General features: G+C 30.1%; 3 protein-coding genes across 5 annotated transcripts; 2 read left to right on the top strand and 1 right to left on the bottom strand.

Annotated features, from left to right (window-relative positions):
- The first annotated feature begins 1,440 nt into the window (after positions 1-1,440).
- On the top strand, positions 1,441-4,253 carry LOC123306042. Its single transcript, XM_044887909.1, has 5 exons — positions 1,441-1,587; positions 1,653-1,863; positions 1,982-2,073; positions 3,578-4,145; positions 4,228-4,253. Exons 1-5 carry the CDS (start codon positions 1,477-1,479, stop codon positions 4,251-4,253), a joined length of 1,008 nt encoding a protein of 335 aa, XP_044743844.1. The 5' UTR covers positions 1,441-1,476.
- A 1,767-nt stretch (positions 4,254-6,020) lies between these two features.
- LOC123290501 (replication factor C subunit 4) lies at positions 6,021-9,008 on the bottom strand. Of its 3 annotated transcripts, XR_006534875.1 has the most exons (7): positions 8,828-9,008; positions 8,590-8,766; positions 8,425-8,523; positions 7,804-8,311; positions 7,648-7,731; positions 6,173-6,417; positions 6,021-6,107 (listed from the first exon to the last, which is right to left on the bottom strand). XR_006534875.1 is itself a non-coding variant. In XM_044870718.1 (6 exons), exons 1-6 carry the CDS (start codon positions 8,929-8,931, stop codon positions 6,325-6,327), a joined length of 1,065 nt encoding a protein of 354 aa, XP_044726653.1. In that variant the 5' UTR covers positions 8,932-9,008; the 3' UTR covers positions 6,021-6,324. The 3 variants fall into 3 exon arrangements, 2 of the variants coding, with proteins under 2 accessions (XP_044726653.1, XP_044726654.1); XM_044870718.1 differs by having other exon boundaries at positions 6,021-6,417; XM_044870719.1 differs by lacking the exon at positions 7,648-7,731 and having other exon boundaries at positions 6,021-6,417.
- Positions 9,009-10,414: 1,406 nt separating this feature from the next.
- On the top strand, positions 10,415-18,084 carry LOC123290471 (glutamate--cysteine ligase). The gene is made up of 8 exons (XM_044870679.1): positions 10,415-11,001; positions 13,861-14,033; positions 14,604-14,800; positions 14,943-15,173; positions 15,452-15,589; positions 15,906-16,277; positions 16,386-16,567; positions 16,680-18,084. Exons 1-8 carry the CDS (start codon positions 10,556-10,558, stop codon positions 16,846-16,848), a joined length of 1,908 nt encoding a protein of 635 aa, XP_044726614.1. The 5' UTR covers positions 10,415-10,555; the 3' UTR covers positions 16,849-18,084.
- Positions 18,085-18,450: the final 366 nt, after the last annotated feature.

Genomic DNA, 18,450 nt, shown 5'->3' with positions numbered 1-18,450 from the left:
TTTTTTAACAAGGAGTTACCCGCTCGCTTGACTGGCCAATTTCATGAAATTTACAAAGTTTAAAAAACCCTCGACAAATTTTTCTGCTACGGAACCCTTAATTCGCACTTAAAAAATAGCTAAAAACATTCTCTATTAAAACTGTTCATTATTTTAGTGTTTAAGTCGTGATTAATGTAAATATGTTAACAAGTGAAAACAAACAATTGACTGAGTTAATTGTTGAAATACCATGCATAGTCAGTGTTGATTTCTTTATCACATTACACATACAAACATGTGACACATACATAACTAATAATCAAGTATAGTACATATTATAAAATTTTCGCCTAATTGGCGCCCTCACGGGTAAACAGTGATGTTTACGAAAAAATGTTTCAAACAAAAGTTGTTTAATTTTTGATAAGGAACATTTTTTACATTTAAACTTTTGTTCTATCTCTAACGGTTTACAAGATGGGTCCTACGGACCCAAGACTCAATTGACCTATGATGCTCATTTACGAACTTGACCTCACTTTTTACGTCCTTAGTACGCTGTAAAAATTTCAGCCCGATATCTTTTTTCGTTTTTGAGTTATCGTGTCCACAGACGGACGGACAACCGGAAATGGACTAATTAGGTTATGAACACCTATAACAAAATTTTTTTCCTAGCATCATTATTTTTAAGCGTTACAAACTTGGGACTAAACTTAATATACTATGTATATTTCATATATATACATGGTATAAAAAGTGAAATTTACAAAGTTTAAAAAACCCTCGACAAATTTTTCTGCTACGGAACCCTTAACTCGCACTTGAGAAATAGCTAAGAACACTCTCTATTAAAACTGTTCATTATTTTAGTGTTTAGGTCATGATTAATGTAAATATGTTAATAAATATAAAATGAATATTAATTTGTTTTAAATATTATAATAAATCAATATTATATTAAATTGATTTTATTTTTAAAAATCTCACTTTATAAAAAATGATAAACTGAATAGAAATTATTAAAATAATACATATTCCCACCATTATTTAAAAAAAAAAAATAGTTCACAGTGTTTTACTCCAGAGGGCTTTTTGATCAACATTTCATTTTTTTGTAATAAATGTATAATCTGTGGTTTTAACTAAAATAATTTATTTTAATAAATTAAAAAACAATTTCAAAAGTTAAAAAACAAAAAAAAACTTCGTAAATAATTTGGAAATTAAGTAAACTTTTGAATATTCATTTTTAATTAAATATCTACTGCGCAAAATCAAATTTGTTATATTCAATTGTTTTTGTTAAAGAATTATTAAAAAGTGAAGCAATCAAAAAACTTTTAAACTTTTATTGAAAGTAGTGATTAATTAGAAAAAATAAAATAAATAATGTCACGTTTAATTTGTAATTTTAAAGAGTGTCGAAAAACAATTTTACAATCGGCGTACGTAACAAAATGTTCGCATATATTTTGTACCGAACATGGTTTAATGTTAATTATGAATGATGACAATGATATTTGTCCAGCGTGTGATGTGTGTTTAAATAAACCTGAAGGTGTTCTACGTGTTAAATTAAATCCAGATGAAGTTACTAAATCGGTATGTAATTAATTTTACTTTTGGGATCATTTAATCATTGTAGTTGTTGGTATTTACATTACCAGGTAATGTTGGCGGGTTTAACTCCTGATGTAATTATGGATGTTCTCACTAGGGGATTAAGTTTTTGGGTATATCAAGTTAACGAACAGAACTTGTATTTAGAAGCAGGTTTAAAAACCGCCAGCGAAAATCTTACAGCTTTAGGTGATTACTGTGAAAAGAATTATGTTCAATATAAAAAACAAACTGATCGACTTAATCGTAAAATTCAATGTAAGTTTAATATAATTGTCTAATAAAATTCGAAAGATGCATCACTTTTTTTTCTTGATTATCATCACTTTTTATTTAATTTTGTTGTGCTAAAATCTTGATATTATTTTCTAAAAAGCTTTGAATGAGGAATTGGAAGTGAATAAGAAACAGTGCGAAGATTTGATTCAACAGTTGCAGGAAAAGACAAAAATAATAAATCAGTTACAGGTAAATAAGTAAATAGAAATTTTTAGATGACAGAAATTAGAAATTTGATTTTCGAGTGAAAATCTGAAACTAAAAATTTCCGATTTTCGGAGTGAAATCTGAAATTAGATTGGTTACACTCACCAAAAAATTTGCAGACCAAAAACTTTCTGATAACAAATTTCTAATTTTCTACCTAATTTCTAATTTCAGATTTTCGATCAAGAGATGAAAACTTACTTCTTGTTTTATGATAGACAAAATCAAAAGTAGGTGTTTTCACTCCGAAAATCAGAAATTAGAAATTTGTTATCAGAAAGTTAGTGGTCTACAATTTTTTTTTTGGTGAGTATGACTTTTAGAAGACCAACAACTTTCTGATAACAAATTTCTAATTTCAGATTTTCGGGGTAAATCCACATACTTTTTATTTTACCTATCAGGAACTACTAGTAATGCCTGATAGGTAAAATAAAAAGTAAGTGGTTTCACCCCGAAAATCCGAAATTAGAAATTTGTTATCAGAAAGTTAGTGGTCTGTAAATTTTTTTGGTGAGTATGACTTTTAGCAGACCAACAACTTTCTGATAACAAATTTCTAATTTCGGATTTTCGGGGTGAAATCACATACTTTTTATTTTACCTATCAGGCATTACTAGTAGTTCCTGATATGTAAAATAAAAAGTAAGTGGTTTCGCCCCGAAAATCCGAAATTAGAAACTTGTTCTCAGAAAGTTGGTGGTCTGCTTACTAAAAGTCATACTCACCAAAATAATTTGCAGACCACTAACTTTCTGATAACAAATTTCTAATTTCTGATTTTCGGAGTGAAAACACTTTTTATTTTGTCTATCAGGAAATACTAGTAATTTCTGATGGGTAAAATAAAAGTAAAAAGTTTTTACCCTGAAAATCAGAAATTTGTTATCAGAAACTTATTGGTCTGCAAATTTTTTAGTGAGAGAAATTAGAAATTTTTTTTTGTAGGTCATACTCATCATTAAATTTGTTTCTGAGATTAAAAATTCATTATCTTTTCTAACGTCGCAATATTTCAGGCTTAACTCGAACTACTCTAGCACGGGGGAAGGGGTAGTTCAACTTACCTCCGACAGAGTATGCTAGTGTTGCCCAGGGTCAAAATTTATTCAGAACATCAGAATATTGTAAAATATTGCGAAGTTCGGAACAAATGATAAAATTTGCAAAGCTTTATCTCGGAAACTATTGCGTCTACAAAGACAATTCTAGTCTTATATTGTAGCAATTTTTGCCTACCTTAAACACACCCTGAAAAAGTTCAATCAAAAACTAGTCTTTTAGGGTCATAATCGGCAAATCAATTTTTGACAAAGTTTTGTTCGGCGCTCGTTCACAAACTTGCATTATTCATTGGGACAACATCATAAACTAGTCTGCAAAAAAAACAGAATTACCAGATTCGACGTAAACTATCCCTTGCCAGGCGACAAGCTTACTGGATTATAACAGTTAGTTAAAAATAATGTTTCCCTTTTTTTTTAGTTAAATAAAATGAAAAATAGTTATTCAGCTACGAACAATACTGCGCAAGTAAAAGAAACCTCTCCAAATTATTTTAATCAAAAATTAACGCCTCCTCAAAATGCTGCATTCACTGCAGATTCATTCAACGAATATAGAGTTCCAAAACAAGAACCACCCACACCAATTTTTTCCAATTTAACTCAAAGAGAATCTTCATCGCAAAATTTTCCAAACTTTACACAAAATTTTGAACTGGAAACAAATCGTCCCGAGCAACCAATCACACCAAAATTATGTACACCGAATTTCTCCAAAACCAACAAATCAAATTCATCGCAAAATTTTGCAAACTTCACACAAAATTTTGAACTAGAAACTAATCGTCCCGAGCAACCAATCACACCAAAATTATTTACACCGGATTCCTCCAAAACTAACGAATCAAATGGCTATTCAATATTTTCACCAAAATTTGAAGAACCAGGAGCATTTCCCTCATTTTCGCCACAAAATAAACAAGTCAAATACATTCCATTCAATGCATCGCGATTTAATCGTAACGGTATGAAGGTCCACTCTAAAAAAGGTAAAAGTTTTGGTCGTAGGTACTGCAGGTCATAGTCCATCTGACAACTTATTTTAATTTGTGGAACTTATTTTTTTAACAGAATTCAATTTCCAACCAAAGAATTGAAGGGTTTTGTGGATGGTGTTTTTTTTTATATATTCATTTAAAATCTAATTGAGGTAAGGAATCGCGTATGGCCCATTTTGTGTCTTAATGTAACTGGGAAACCATTTTTAATGGCTAATATAGCTTTATTAGACTATACAGCGTTGGATTTACGGGGCAACTTGATGCAAATTTTTCTGGCAATTCTGTGTAGTGCAAACCTCAAATCTGATTTTCGATAATTTACACTGCTATAGCATTTTCGGGTGAAAATTTACCCGCGAAGTAACTTCTTGCGAATCTACAACATAAACTCATTGTACAAATTGATTTCGGAAAAGCATTCAGAGTAGAAGTTTGTTCTTCTTAGTAGTTGAAGAACGACTCTCGCCTGATGGTTTGTGGAAAAATATATCTAGCTTTCTCGTTTTTACTTTATTTTATTCCTTTAGGGCTTTTCAGCATCTCGTTTTCTGTTTTCATCTAGTATTGACAGTTTTTATTAATTTTCCACAAAGTTTTCCGAGAAGTAAACAAATATAGACAGATGTAGTTCAGACAGGTCATTCAGGGAAAAATGATGGTCTATAATTGGGACTAATGAAAAAGTGGACCTCGTCCTGTTTTAATTAGTACGAATTTTTATCGCCGGTTGGCGGGATTAATTTTTAAGTACTGAAATCGGGCCCAGTTATCAATAAAAAGCAATTTAAAAAACAAAATTTTAAGCTATAAAAAAAGTGTTATTTCTTCAAAATTTTGCCGTCCTAGGCAGTAGCCCATGCTTAAATCCGCAGCTGAAACTATTAACAGTTTTTTTGGACGTTGAAACCTTCAGTATAACGATACTCTTAGATAAAATTAAATCGCTGGTTCTTTTAAAATAAATTTCGAAAAAGATGAAACACAAAATGGCTTTAATCTAAGGAGAATTTTAATTTTCTAAACACGTTAATTTGAATGTTTGCTCTTTTTTTTCAGATTTGAATTTTGAAATAAGTTTAAATTAATCTTCTAGAATTAAAACTTATTTTAATTATATTTTTAAAAATTAGAATTAATTAATTAATTATTGCAATTAAATAGAATTATTAATTGATCTCATAGAATTAAAATAAAAATATATTTCATAAGATTAAAATTGTTTATTGTTTTTTGTTGTCTCTTAAATTGTTTAAATTTTTATTTAATAAATCATCTTTGAAAGAGAATTGTTTTTTTAACTTCCTTCAAAAGAAACTAAACTAGTAGGGTTTCTGCTTTCTCGAGCAGTATTGGTCGAAAATTTTTTTAATTTATTAAAAACACGATGTTAATTTAAATTTTTTGTTTTATTACAAATTAGACTGACTATCTCGACCCGTGAAGAATTCCGTTTCAGTAGTTACTGTATCCCGTGGCTAAAAACAAGAAACAACAAACGTAGAAGAGTGGTAAAGAAAAGTAAAAAGTCCTTAAATTAATGTTAGGAGAACATGTATTAAAAATAGTAGTTATATGTCTAGAGTATAAAACTACAATGTTCACCTAATAAACTTTATTATTTAAATTTATGATAATTTTTCGTTTAAATTATTTGTCTAGCGTGTTTTTTCCTAAGCAGTACATTTTTAGACCATGAATATATTTTTCTTCAAACCTAGACATAATAAGCTTAAAAATGAAGGATGAATCATGGAATTTGATAAAGAAATAAGGAAGATAAGGATAAGACAGAAAAAAACTTGCTACAGTAATAATATATACAAATTTTTAATTTTAAAATAAATAAAAAAATAGTTGAACAAATTACCTTAATTTAAATTTACAGAATCAGAAATGGAACACGGGCGGCGATTTATTCCAATGGATTCGAGACTAACTAAGCTGGCTGGCCTAACATACGAAAAACCACATATCGATCAATTTTATTATAAACCAACATAATTTTTCGATCTTACCTCTCCCCCCCCCTCTTCAATGTCGTTATAACCGGGGGAAAAAAACAGATCCGTGTGAGCTTTTAAAACCATGTATGTAAATTTTGTGTAGTTTTAAGATATGTGTGGGGGGAGGGAGGTTGTATGTAGTCTTCAAAATAAAGTTTCTTCTATCATTTCATTTTATTACTCATTAAAATTGTACAACCAAGATCAATTAATTGTAAATATTCAGATCCACCATCTTGTAATTGAAAATTACATAACTAAAACAGAAAAACATAAATTAAATTACAATTTAATATACAGGATGTTCTTATATGTTTGAAACTCGATAAATAAGTTTTATCGATATAAATGCTTCAAAACAAAAAATATTGGATGTGAAGGGGTGCACATCTTACGCAGATATTAAACTTGACTTTTGGTTTCAAGCTCAATGAAAAGCTCACTCTATTCCGTAACTGGTAGCTAATAAATGAATACTTTAAATTAAAAAGTTGTTATTGATTTAAAAAAGTTACATTTTTTGTTCGAAACATTTTTCCGCAAACCGTACAGTATCGACAAAAACAGACTGAAAAGTTTTAAAGTAAAATTGTTTCTGAAAAAAAAACTTTTCAATAAATCCAATAAAAATGGTTTATTTTTCATTAAAAACCATTTTTGTTTTAAATTGAATGAAAAAACACGAACAAAAAACTAAATTTTTGCTATTAATTACTTTCTAAACTATACGATTTACAAATGTTTGTGTATTTATAAAGAACAACTTTCTAATTTAAAGCGTTGTTCTAATGTTTGTTGTCAGTTATGAATTATAGTAAGCTTTTAATTGAACTCGGAAGATTTAGATCGAATTCGATGCAGGTATAAGTTGTGTTGTGCCTTTAAAACTAACATTTTCACGTTTAAAGCATTTTCCTTGATTAAATTTATTTGTAGGACAACTGTGATAACAGCAACAACCTTCGACTATGAATACACTTTGTGTTCATATCTTTCTTAATTACTTTTTCGCTATGGTTAATCAACCATACTCTAGAACTTTCTTAAAAACAAATGTAATTTTGAAATACTATAGAATTATCTAGAATTCTAGACAATTCTAAAAAGGAAAAAAAACAATATCGTTTTATATTACTCAAACAGAGATAGAAAACATATACAAGTAAAATATATGCAATAGATTACACGTGAATGTTCTAGAATTTGGTAGACTCTACGGTAATAATTGACTGTAACTATTTGAAGGACGCACAGCGTGCGATACAGTCAGATAACAATACAGACTCTTCAAGTTAACTACAGTACAATAAATAAGTTCATTTTAATCAAGTTAACAATCAAAATTAGTGCAAGCTCTTGTAGTGAAATATGTTAAACGTCAATAAAACAAATAGTTTTTTTTTTCTGATCTAAATTGTTCACTACATATTTATCGAATTTAAATATGATATGTCAACTTTAAAAGAGAGCACCCTGTATATACTTACACCTAATTTTTCACAAATTTTTGCTTTTTGCTGTTTTGTAAAATCTTTTGAGTAAATAATAATTTCATTGAGCTGCTCCAAGAACTGTAATTATTAAAATAAAAAGAGTTTTAGATTGCATGGATTCTTTGAAGAAGCACAGCTTTGATTGATTACCTGACCAGCTGAATACGCTTCCGATATAAAATTATTGACAAATGTTTCAACATCCGAATAATTTTTATGTTTACAAATATCAATAAAATCTTGTATCCATTGATCTGGAACAACACCAGTCACTTCGTACACATCATCCTTATTGATCGCTACTTGATCCCCTTTCAAACGGGAACAACTTTGTAAGCATGTGATGGCACGACGTAAATCACCACCACTGGTTCGTACCAATAAATCCATTGTTTGTGGTTCGCATGTGATGTTCTCCTCGCTACAAATATGTTTTAAACGTTTCACGATCTCCTCTTCCGCTAACGGTTTGAAACGGAACTTTGTACAACGGGATGTTAATGGTGGTATAATACGGGACACATAGTTACAAATCAAACAGAATCGAGTGGTTTTCGATTCACGTTCCATTGTACGACGTAGTGCTGCTTGGGCTGCGTGTGTCATTGAATCCGCTTCATCTAAGATTATGATTTTAAATGGTGGACAACTTTTACCACTGAAAAATATTACAAAACAAGTGAAACGGAATCCAAAACTCACACTTGAAACATATCTAAGAACACTCTCCATTAATGATGATTTTAATAACTAAATCGTTACGAAACTTACTCAGGACGAATTCCACTCGCTGTTATTTGTGCAAAACTCTTAACTTTTTCACGAATTACTTGAATACCTCGTTCATCCGATGCATTCAATTCGAGGATTCTAAAAACATAAAAATACGAAATTAAATATCGTTTTCGAATAACTTGGAGGAGTTGTTGCGCTCACCTTTCTTTGTACATATCACCAAATAATTGTCTACACGCTGCTAGGATCGTACTAGTTTTACCAGTTCCAGGTGGCCCATAAAACAATAAATTTGGTAAATCTGCACCAGACATACATTGTTTTAATACTTCCACAGCTTCTTTTTGTTCGACAACATCTTCAACGGTCCGTGGTCGACTAAATCAAATTTAAATTCATTAATTTCATGGATAATTAATAAATATTTTTAGGTACATACTATTTTTCAACCCATGGTGCTGTACGTGCTTTGGTAGTTTTTCCACTGGTCGTTGGTTTTTTTTCGGATGGTCCAAGTTTACCAGTTTTTAAAAATGCCTGCATATTTTTAAAATTTATAAAATAAATGGACTAAAACATTCAAAAGTTAACCATCCGGTTTTTATGTCTTTCTATTTATTACCGCGAAAATACTTAAAAATGGCAGATTTACACAGCTTAGCCAACCTTGACCTGTCAAAAAAGTATATTTTATTCTTACGAGCAGGTTATGGGTAACTTTAATTCAATTTTAGCGACAAATTAGAATTTTTGAATAGAACTTTGAGCGACAAATTAGAATTTCATCTAGCTGAAAAAATAAAACCATATTAAACGTCAAATTTAAAAGTTGTAACTTTATGGTGACGCTAGACGCTGGCTTTGAGCGTCAAATTAAGATTCCATCTATGTTAGTTGAAAAAAATACAACTATATCCAGCGTCAAATTGTAAAAAGGAGCGACAAAAAACAAAAAAGTTCATTAAATTCATAACCTCATTTTTAATAAAACAACACACGTGGTAATGATAAACAACTATATTCATAATGGATGCTGAATATGATTATCAATTGTTCAAAAAAATTCTTAGGAAATAGTCTTGGTAGAATCAGAGGAGGTATGCTCTTATGAAAGGCAGGAGTAGGATGGGACATTCTCTTACTCCCTTACACGGTACCCAGTCACTGCCATATTGCTGATGTCATATTTGTTGACAGTAAATATGTAAAAAAATTATTAAACAAATACATCAACTTGACAGTTCGAATGTAAACAAATAATCAATATGGCGGTAACAGGGTACCGTGTGAGAGACATTACCGAGAGTGAGAGCATTCCCCCACCCTACGCTTACCTGCACAAAGAGCATACCTTGTCTGATTCTACCAAGGAAATGGTAATCATTTAAAAATAAAAATATTTAAATTAAACCTTTATTCCATCCAATATATATTTATTTATCCAATACTCTCAAAATTAATCCTGATCATAAAAGTCAAATTTGTCCGTTTTGGATGAAAAAAAAATCTTCAGCAGCATCAAAACCAGTACAAAAGCAATAACTCCATTTCTTTTGGCAATTCCCTAAAAAGCTATTACAATGTTTAGTATTTTACGATTTGACGCTACTGAAGTTTAACCACGTGATTAAATTTGACGCTCAAACTCAGCGTCAAGCGTCATCATGTAAATACACCTTTAACAACTATTATGTCATATTTATAAATAACATTCATAAATTCTAGTAACTTTTTTGATTAAACTTAAAAACAAATATTAAAGTAAAATTCCCTATAAAAAACTATTTAAAAAAAATAAAAAAATGTTAAGTTGGTAGCTTTGTAAAAGTTTGGAATTTGACATAGCACAATATTTAATATAAAAATTTTATGAAATTACTCATCATATGAAGTTTTCAAGTGTGACTCTGACTCGAAAAAATAATGATTTTACAAAAAAGTTGTTCTATTCAAAAAAAATTAATTTAATGAGTTTGCAATTTTTATTATACAAGATTAATTAAACTTAATTAAATAAAAAAAACATAACTAATAACTAGTTAAGTTGTGTGTGTTTAATTTAAAACGTTCAAACACTTGTGTTTTGTGTTTTAGTCCACTTCAAACTTTTGAATAGTGAACAAGTGTCTGTTTTTTATTTTTTATAAAAAGTGTTTTTAACTAAAAAATGGGTTTATTAACTGAAGGTAGTCCTTTATCGTGGGAAGAAACTAAAAAATTATCGGAACATGTTCGAGAACATGGTATTATACAGTTTATCAACTTATACAAACGTTTATGGGATCGACAAGGGGATGTTTTAAAATGGGGCGATGAAGTTGAATACATGATTGTGAAATTTGATGATGCCAATAAAAAGGCACGTGTTAGTTTACGAGCAGAACAAATATTGAATGCGCTCAACGAAAAAGAATTAAAAGATCCAACTGGTGTTAAATCACTGTGGCGACCAGAATATGGTGCGTACATGATTGAAGGTACCCCTGGAGCACCGTATGGGGGTTTGCTAGCACATTTTAATATTGTTGAAGCGAATATGAAGTTTCGACGGGATGAAGCTGCTGAACTTTTACAAGCTGGTGAAGTTCTTATGTCATTAACCAGTTTTCCAAGGTAAGTTATTTTTATTTTTTAATCCCCAGCTTAAAAAAAAAGGGGTGTTATAAGTTTGATCGCTATGTGTGTGTACCTGCCTGCCTGTCTGTGGCATCGTAGCGCCTAAACGGATGAACCGATTTTGATTTTTTTTGGTTTAGTTTGAAAAGAAATTTAATGAGAGTGTTCTTAGCTATGTTTTTTTACGAGCTCAGGGTTCCGTATCCGAAAAAAAGGAAAAACTTAGCGATCTTCAAAATCGTAAATGTTTCGGAGGTTTCAATGAAACTAAATATCTAAACAAATTCGTAGCGCAGGTCCTGCGTTACTTAAGCGAATTCCCTCAAAGATTGGGGAAAAAAAGCAAATTTTTGTTATAAAATCGAATATTGCCTTTCAGAATATTCAAAGTTGTGTACTATGCGCATATCCCCACCCCTTGTTAATCATTCGATATTTCTTATTAACGAACTTGCCCTTTAAAAAATCAAAACCCTTCTTGATACCAAAAATCGGACTTAAATTGTAACCACTAGAGCAGACAAAATAGAAATCCGAAAATTGATATTCCACCATAATTATTTGGGACCCGGTTATACCGGAAGTTGACTCTAAAATCATTATTTCAAATGGTATGCCTTATTTATTTTTATATAACTCGCTTAAGTCAATAATTCTGAGTATTTTTTGTAATAAAGTGACCCTCGTTAATCTTTAAGGTTGTCGAGATAAACTATATCTATTAGAAATTTTACAGCAAATAGACGTGTTGTAAAAAGACTGTAACTTCCATACTAAATTAGATAGAGGATTTCAAGAAGGCTTACTTAAGAGCTTAAGAATTCAGCCACATGTGAAGGTCTTAAAAACCAATCAATTTTCTGTTTGAAGTATTTAAAACTGCACATGCATTCAACAAGTACTACGCTTACACGCTTATTAAGTTTAATTCGTTTTTATACCATGTATATATGAAATATACATGGTATATTAAGTTTAGTCCGAAGTTTGTAACGCTTAAAAATAATGATGCTAGGAAAAAAATTTTGTCATAGGTGTTCATAAAATCACATAATTAGTCCATTTCCGATTGCCCGTCCGTCTGTGGACACGATAACTCAAAAATGAAAAAAGATATCGAGCTGAAATTTTTACAGCGTACTCAGGACGTAAAAAGTGAGGTCAAGTTCGTAAATGAGCATCATAGATCAATTGGGTCTTGGGTCCGTAGGACCCATCTTGTAAACCATTAGAGATAGAACAAAAGTTTAAATGTAAAAAATGTTCCTTATAAAAAATTAAACAACTTTTGTTTGAAACATTTTTTCGTAAACATCACTGTTTACTCGTGAGGGCGCCAATTAGGCGGAAATTTTATAATATGGACTATACTTGATTATCAGTTATGTATGTGTCACATGTATGTATGTGTAATGTTATAAAGAAATCAACACTGACTATGCATGGTATTTCAACAATTAACTCAGTCAATTGTTTGTTTTCACTTGTTTTTTATTTATTTTCTTATCATTTTCTCATTATTTACATAATTTTATTGTTTGATAAGTTTTCTAATTTGCTTATCAAAGTATTCAAACTTTATTTCTAGATAAAATTAGGTAGCTACTTAATTACGTAATTTATTTAATTAATTGCAATTTAATTAATTAATTTAATTTATCACAATTATTTGAAGGATGACATCAGAATTGGGTTCGTAAAAATATTTAGATACCTGATAGCTGGCCTCTGAAACATCGATTCGCCATTTTTCTAACAAAATTTTATTTAAATAAATCGATTTTGAATTTATTACTTCCATCAAATTACTTTACTAAAATTTTGGAGGCAGCAATGGCTACCAATGCCAATTTTTAGAATTTTACCTGTATAATAAATGATTTTCCAACAATTTTTTGAAAATTACTCAAAAACGATACATTTTAAAGAAAAATTATAATTTTCAATCTATCTTTTTTATTTTGATTGATCCCAAATCTTTCGAAATTTTAGATCAATCGATATTTAAATAAATATACAGTGTGTCCACGGTGTTTGCTTATTCTGAAAAATATTATTCGAAATTTCAAAGTTAGCGTGGGTGGATGTGAAGGGATAAAATCTAAAAATGTCTAGATACCATTTTAGAACTTTCTTATCGATATCTAAATTGATGTGTTTTCACTCAAAACACATCACATCAGGTTAAGAGTTATTAAAGGTGAATACTTTTAAAATAAACTCACGGTATACAAATATTAAATTTGTCAAATCATTTAGTTTAATTATCAACACATCTATCTGGTATCTGGTATCTGTTTATTTAAATATTTTATTATTATCATTTATCAAATTAAACAAAATACTTATACACTAATATATCATTACTCTACTCCACCCCTCATGTTACCCCACCCCACAAAATATACGCATTTTATTTTTCATTGAAAATTTGATTCAAATAAATCGAAATAATTCGGGAATTTTAGAATTTTATTGTAAATTATTTTCAAATAAAGTTAACTGGATAAGTTTTTGATAGACCAGGGACAGTTGTAGTATTTAGAATGCTTGGAAATTTGTAGTTAAGGGAGTAGTAACAAAAACATTTCCGTCTTGAAAATTTACTAGTTTCTTTCGAATCTTTTGACCGAGCTTTCATTTATCTTCGGGGAGGATAACTTTTAGTGAAAGTGTCACGCAAAAAGTGTCTCTGAAGATAATTACTTATTCCCTGAATTACTGATTTTGGAGATAGCAATGCCATATATATCAATCTTTAACTTTTTATCTGTATAATAAAAATTTGTTTAGAAAAAATAGGTCCTACAAAGTTTTTATGCGTAAAATTATTTCTATTTTATTGATTTGTTACAGATTAGGATGTCCAGATTTTACAGTTCCGCCAACTACACCAACTCCCGATCGTGGTGCAACCAGATCTTTATTTTTCCCCGATGAAGTGATATATCCAGGACATCCACGTTTTAAAACATTGTCCAGAAATATACGAGAAAGACGTGGTGAAAAAGTAGCCATTAATTTACCAAGTTAGTATTTTTTTTTTTTTTTTATTAATTAATTAACCTTGAACCCAGGACCGTATCAATTAAGAATTTGTGCTTTGTAGGTATATTATTCAGGCCCATGACTATTTTGGGGGTAAAATAGTCATAATTCATTGAGTATACCAGAAACCCTGGTTGTAAAGATGACCATAAATTGTATCTTGTTCACTCTTTTTACAGACATTTTAATTTATGTTTTAAAATGATGATCATAGATGGCTCATATGTTCTGATGTGTAAGCATTATTATTATGAAGTTTCGTTAAAATCCATTGAGTAGTTTTTTCGTGAGAACGTAATAAACAAACAAACAGCCTTACTTTAACATGAATAATATATATAGGGGTAGTAACTGAATATGAAATTTTGATCAATAAAAGTTTGAATAACCCCCTGTCCTCCTCCTCCCCCATTGACCTTATTTGACACGGCCCTGCCATTATTTGTCTATAAATATATAGTAATTATGAAATTTAGAAAATGAATTTCCTGGTTGGATACGACGGATACAGAAAAAAAACAGAGTACATTTTCATAAAATGTTATTTTTAGTTTTTCCGGATGAAAATACGAAAATTCCAGTGGATGAGAGTTATAAGCACAGTGACGCTGCGAAACCAGATCATGTTTATATGGATGCGATGGGCTTTGGTATGGGTTGTTGTTGTTTACAATTAACGTTTCAAGCTTGTAATATCACAGAAGCAAGAACATTGTACGATCAATTAACACCGTTGTGTCCGATTATGGTATATTTATTTTCACAATCATAAAAAAACCACCTAAAATCGCTTTTTTATCATAAAAAACCTTCTAAAACTCCTTGAGTGTGTCAACTGTATGTTTTGTTTGAAGGTATATTTCATGGTTTTGTTTTTAATTTGTTTTTAGCTTGCGCTGACAGCGGCCTCGCCAGTGCACAGAGGCTTCTTAACAGATGTCGACTGTCGTTGGAATGTGATATCGAGTTCAGTGGATTGTCGTACCGCAGAGGAGCGTGGTCTACAACCTTTAAAAAATAATAAATTTGTTATAAATAAATCAAGATATGATTCTATTGATTCATATTTATCCGTGTGCGGTGAACCTTACAACGATGTACCTTTAATTTACGACCCTAAGGTATATACATTGTCAAAAAAAAAAAACAAAACTTCCTTAAGTAAATCAAGGCAATTTGGAAATCCCCGGTGACGAAAATTAGGAAATTCATAGATAATAAAAACATTTCAAATGAAATTAACACACTTTTGAAAAACCTTCTACAAATGCGGTTTTTTTTCTTGTATTGTAAATTTCAGTTTTTATTTATTTAAGGAAGTTGTTTTTTTGCGTCAAAAATCATGTTTGTAGTTGAAAATGGAGGTTTTTTTTGTTTTGACTCTGGTTTATTGGTTTAGGTTTACCAACAGTTGCGGGACGCTGGTATTGACCATCTATTAGCACAACATGTAGCACATCTGTTCATACGTGACTCTGTGTCCATATTCAGTGAGAAGGTGCATCAGAATGATGAACAGGATACTGATCATTTTGAGGTAAATTTGTACTAATTATTCGTCTAATACTAATATAATAAAGTTCAAGATAAGTTTGTTTGTTTGTTTTATACGCGCTTATCTCTGGAACTATCAGTTCAATTCTTTTACCCGCGGCTCCGTCCGCGTTTTTGTCCGTAAATAATTTTAAAAATATATTATTATAGATTTTCATTTAAATCCCTTGAGTAGTTTTTGCGTGAAAGCGTGACAAACAAACATTCTTACTTTCATTTTTTTAATAAATAGGGATTTTTTAATTTCTCGATATTTTGAACTCTAACAATAAAATTGATAAATATTTTTTTTTTCACAGAACATTCAATCAACAAATTGGCAAACAATGCGATTTAAACCGCCTCCACCAAATTCAACAATCGGTTGGCGTGTAGAGTTTCGTCCATGCGAGGTACAACTAACAGACTTTGAGAATGCAGCGATTGTATGTTTCGTGGTGTTATTGACACGTGTCATTCTGTCATATCAATTAAATCTATTGATACCGATCAGTAAAGTGGATGAGAACATGCAAAATGCACAGAAACGTAATGCATGTCGAACTGGTAAGTTCTGGTTCCGTAAGAATCTATTGACATGCGATTCACCACCCGAGGCCAGCAAATGTTGCCCGAAATCTGGATCCGAATTATATGAACAGATGACCATCGATCAAATTATCAATGGAATGGTAAGTTTGAACTCGAACTGAGTAAAAGGGGTTTTATAAGTTTATCTCTTTGGTGCGGAATCCTAATTTTAGGTCAAAACTTTAATAATGATGTATTTGTTGTTACAGGATGGACAATTTCCAGGTTTAATACCATTAATAAAGAGTTATTTAAGTGGTATGGATGTGGATGCTGATACACACTGTACAATTCAACAATATTTAAAGTTTATACAAAGACGTGCTAGTGGTCAATTAAATACGACCGCCACATGGATTAGAAACTTTGTTACATCACATCCAGATTACAAGTAAGTTCAGCATTCGTCTCTCAATCGTTTGTGTTTTATTTTTAGTCGTGTGATGAGAGATTTACTCACACCCGTGTGAGTGTATTAAGTATGATTATTTTATATTTTTTAGGAAAGATTCAATTGTATCAGATTCGATAAATTATGATTTATTAAAAACTGTACATAAATTACAACAAGGTGAAATTGTATGTCCTGATCTAGTCGACGAATTAGAAACATCGAAAACGAAAGAAAATGTACCGGATGCCTATAAAACTAGTGAAAACTGTAATTGTTAACTAAACTAACTAATTGTAATTAATAACTGTAATTAATATATATATATATAATTAATATTATTCAAATTCAATTATATTTCAAGGAGTGACATTCTGTACCTATGCTTTTATTTTAAGATGGCTGAATTTTGGATATTTTGGTCATTATTGAATTTAGAACAGGATCAAGTATATTTTGCATCTGAGAGCAGTTGCGTTCAAGTTGGTAAAATACAAAACTAAAACTAAAGGTTTCATCAACAAAATTAACGATTATCGTACGATTTTCATCAAATATTTGATTTAAAAACGATTGGAATTTATATTTTGGACAATTTTAAACACTTTTTGTGTCTTGACATTTGTCCCTTTACGTCACAGTTTTTGAGATTAGCGTTATAAAAAAAAAATAATTACAATTTTTAAGGTTAAATTTTTGTTATTTGTTAAATGCTTTATTCCCTACAATAGTTTCTGAAAATGAATTTCCGATGTATATTTTTATTACAATCTGAACCAAGTATTCATGTTTTTGTTTCTTCGCATAAATTTCCAAACATAAATATATTCTTTAACGTTGTTTTTTTATACGTTTTTACTGATTCACACTGTATGTACAGGTGGTGTAAAAAGACGAACGCATTTAAAAAAATTTGAATGAATCTTTTTACAGTTAATTAATTTTAGTATTGTAAAACTTTGATCACAAGTGAAATTTATAAAATTAATTTAAAAATCCCGATGATTTTTTCGGGTACGGAATAATAAACTCCTATTTGAAACGTATCTGAGAACACTATCCATTAAATTACCTTCTTTCTTAAGAGCCTTCTTTTAACTAAGCCGATTTTGATGATTATGACCTATTTTTTAGTTGTTCCGAGTACGATACCCTAAAATTGTACTAAAAAGGTAGCTAAAAAAACATAGCTAAATACATTCTCTATTAAATTATCTTTTAAACCAAACAAAACAAATCAAAATTAGTTAATCCATGTAGGTGTTACAATGCCACAGACAGACAGACAGACAGACACACATATACAGCGAACAACTTACATCACCCCTTTTTTGGTTCGGGAGTTAAAAGTAGAAATAAAGTAATTGAGTATGAAACTTGTATGGAAGTTTTAGCAACTAAAATTCAAATATTAAATTGAATTAACTGTGTAGAGATAGACTTTTAAATGTGTACGTTACTTTTGCAATACCTTGTACAATTTTAATATTGATTTAAAAAAAAAATGTACTTTAAAATGGTGCTTAAAAAAGTATTTATTAAACAAATTATAAATAAAATAATTATATAGAAATCATTCATGTTTTGTTTCCGCAGCCAATCCAACCTAAGTCACACAGTCTCTTTCCTTCACGCAGTCCACTCCTCCCAAAATTGTTAATTTTCACGAATTTGCCGAAGAAAGAGATACGAGCGTTTTTAACGGGTTTTTTTATTGATGGCCCTGTATGTAAATAAAAATATTCAAAAAAAATTGGGAGATTGGGAAATTATTAATTTGCTACTTTGTAGTAAAGAAAACAAAATTTAAAATTCATTTTTTTTAGTCGGTGGTGTCATCTATGACGAATATCGTGAACTAAAAAAATAATTTCGACGGTAGT

The sequence above is a fragment of the Chrysoperla carnea genome, chromosome 1, assembly GCF_905475395.1.
Source record: "Chrysoperla carnea chromosome 1, inChrCarn1.1, whole genome shotgun sequence".
NCBI lineage: Eukaryota > Metazoa > Arthropoda > Insecta > Neuroptera > Chrysopidae > Chrysoperla > Chrysoperla carnea.
The sequence above is the reverse complement of the archived record's forward strand: the minus strand, read 5'-3'. Positions and strand labels throughout refer to the sequence as shown.

What these genes read in the sequence shown, in the direction of transcription:
- LOC123306042 (XM_044887909.1), top strand. Translation starts at nt 1,477, where the DNA reads ATGTTAATTATGAATGATGACAATGATATTTGTCCAGCGTGTGATGTG. An exon ending in CAGATGAAGTTACTAAATCG is followed by an intron (nt 1,588 to 1,652) that starts GTATGTAATTAA and finishes TTACATTACCAG; the next exon opens with GTAATGTTGGCGGGTTTAAC. An exon ending in AAATAATAAATCAGTTACAG is followed by an intron (nt 2,074 to 3,577) that starts GTAAATAAGTAA and finishes CTTTTTTTTTAG; the next exon opens with TTAAATAAAATGAAAAATAG.
- LOC123290501 (XM_044870718.1), bottom strand. Translation starts at nt 8,931, where the DNA reads ATGCAGGCATTTTTAAAAACTGGTAAACTTGGACCATCCGAAAAAAAA. An exon ending in GGTGATATGTACAAAGAAAG is followed by an intron (nt 8,524 to 8,589) that starts GTGAGCGCAACA and finishes TTATGTTTTTAG; the next exon opens with AATCCTCGAATTGAATGCAT. An exon ending in AAATTTGTGAAAAATTAGGT is followed by an intron (nt 6,418 to 7,647) that starts GTAAGTATATAC and finishes TTTCTGTTTTAG; the next exon opens with TTATGTAATTTTCAATTACA.
- LOC123290471 (XM_044870679.1), top strand. Translation starts at nt 10,556, where the DNA reads ATGGGTTTATTAACTGAAGGTAGTCCTTTATCGTGGGAAGAAACTAAA. An exon ending in CTTTAATTTACGACCCTAAG is followed by an intron (nt 15,174 to 15,451) that starts GTATATACATTG and finishes TTATTGGTTTAG; the next exon opens with GTTTACCAACAGTTGCGGGA. An exon ending in ATCAAATTATCAATGGAATG is followed by an intron (nt 16,278 to 16,385) that starts GTAAGTTTGAAC and finishes TTGTTGTTACAG; the next exon opens with GATGGACAATTTCCAGGTTT.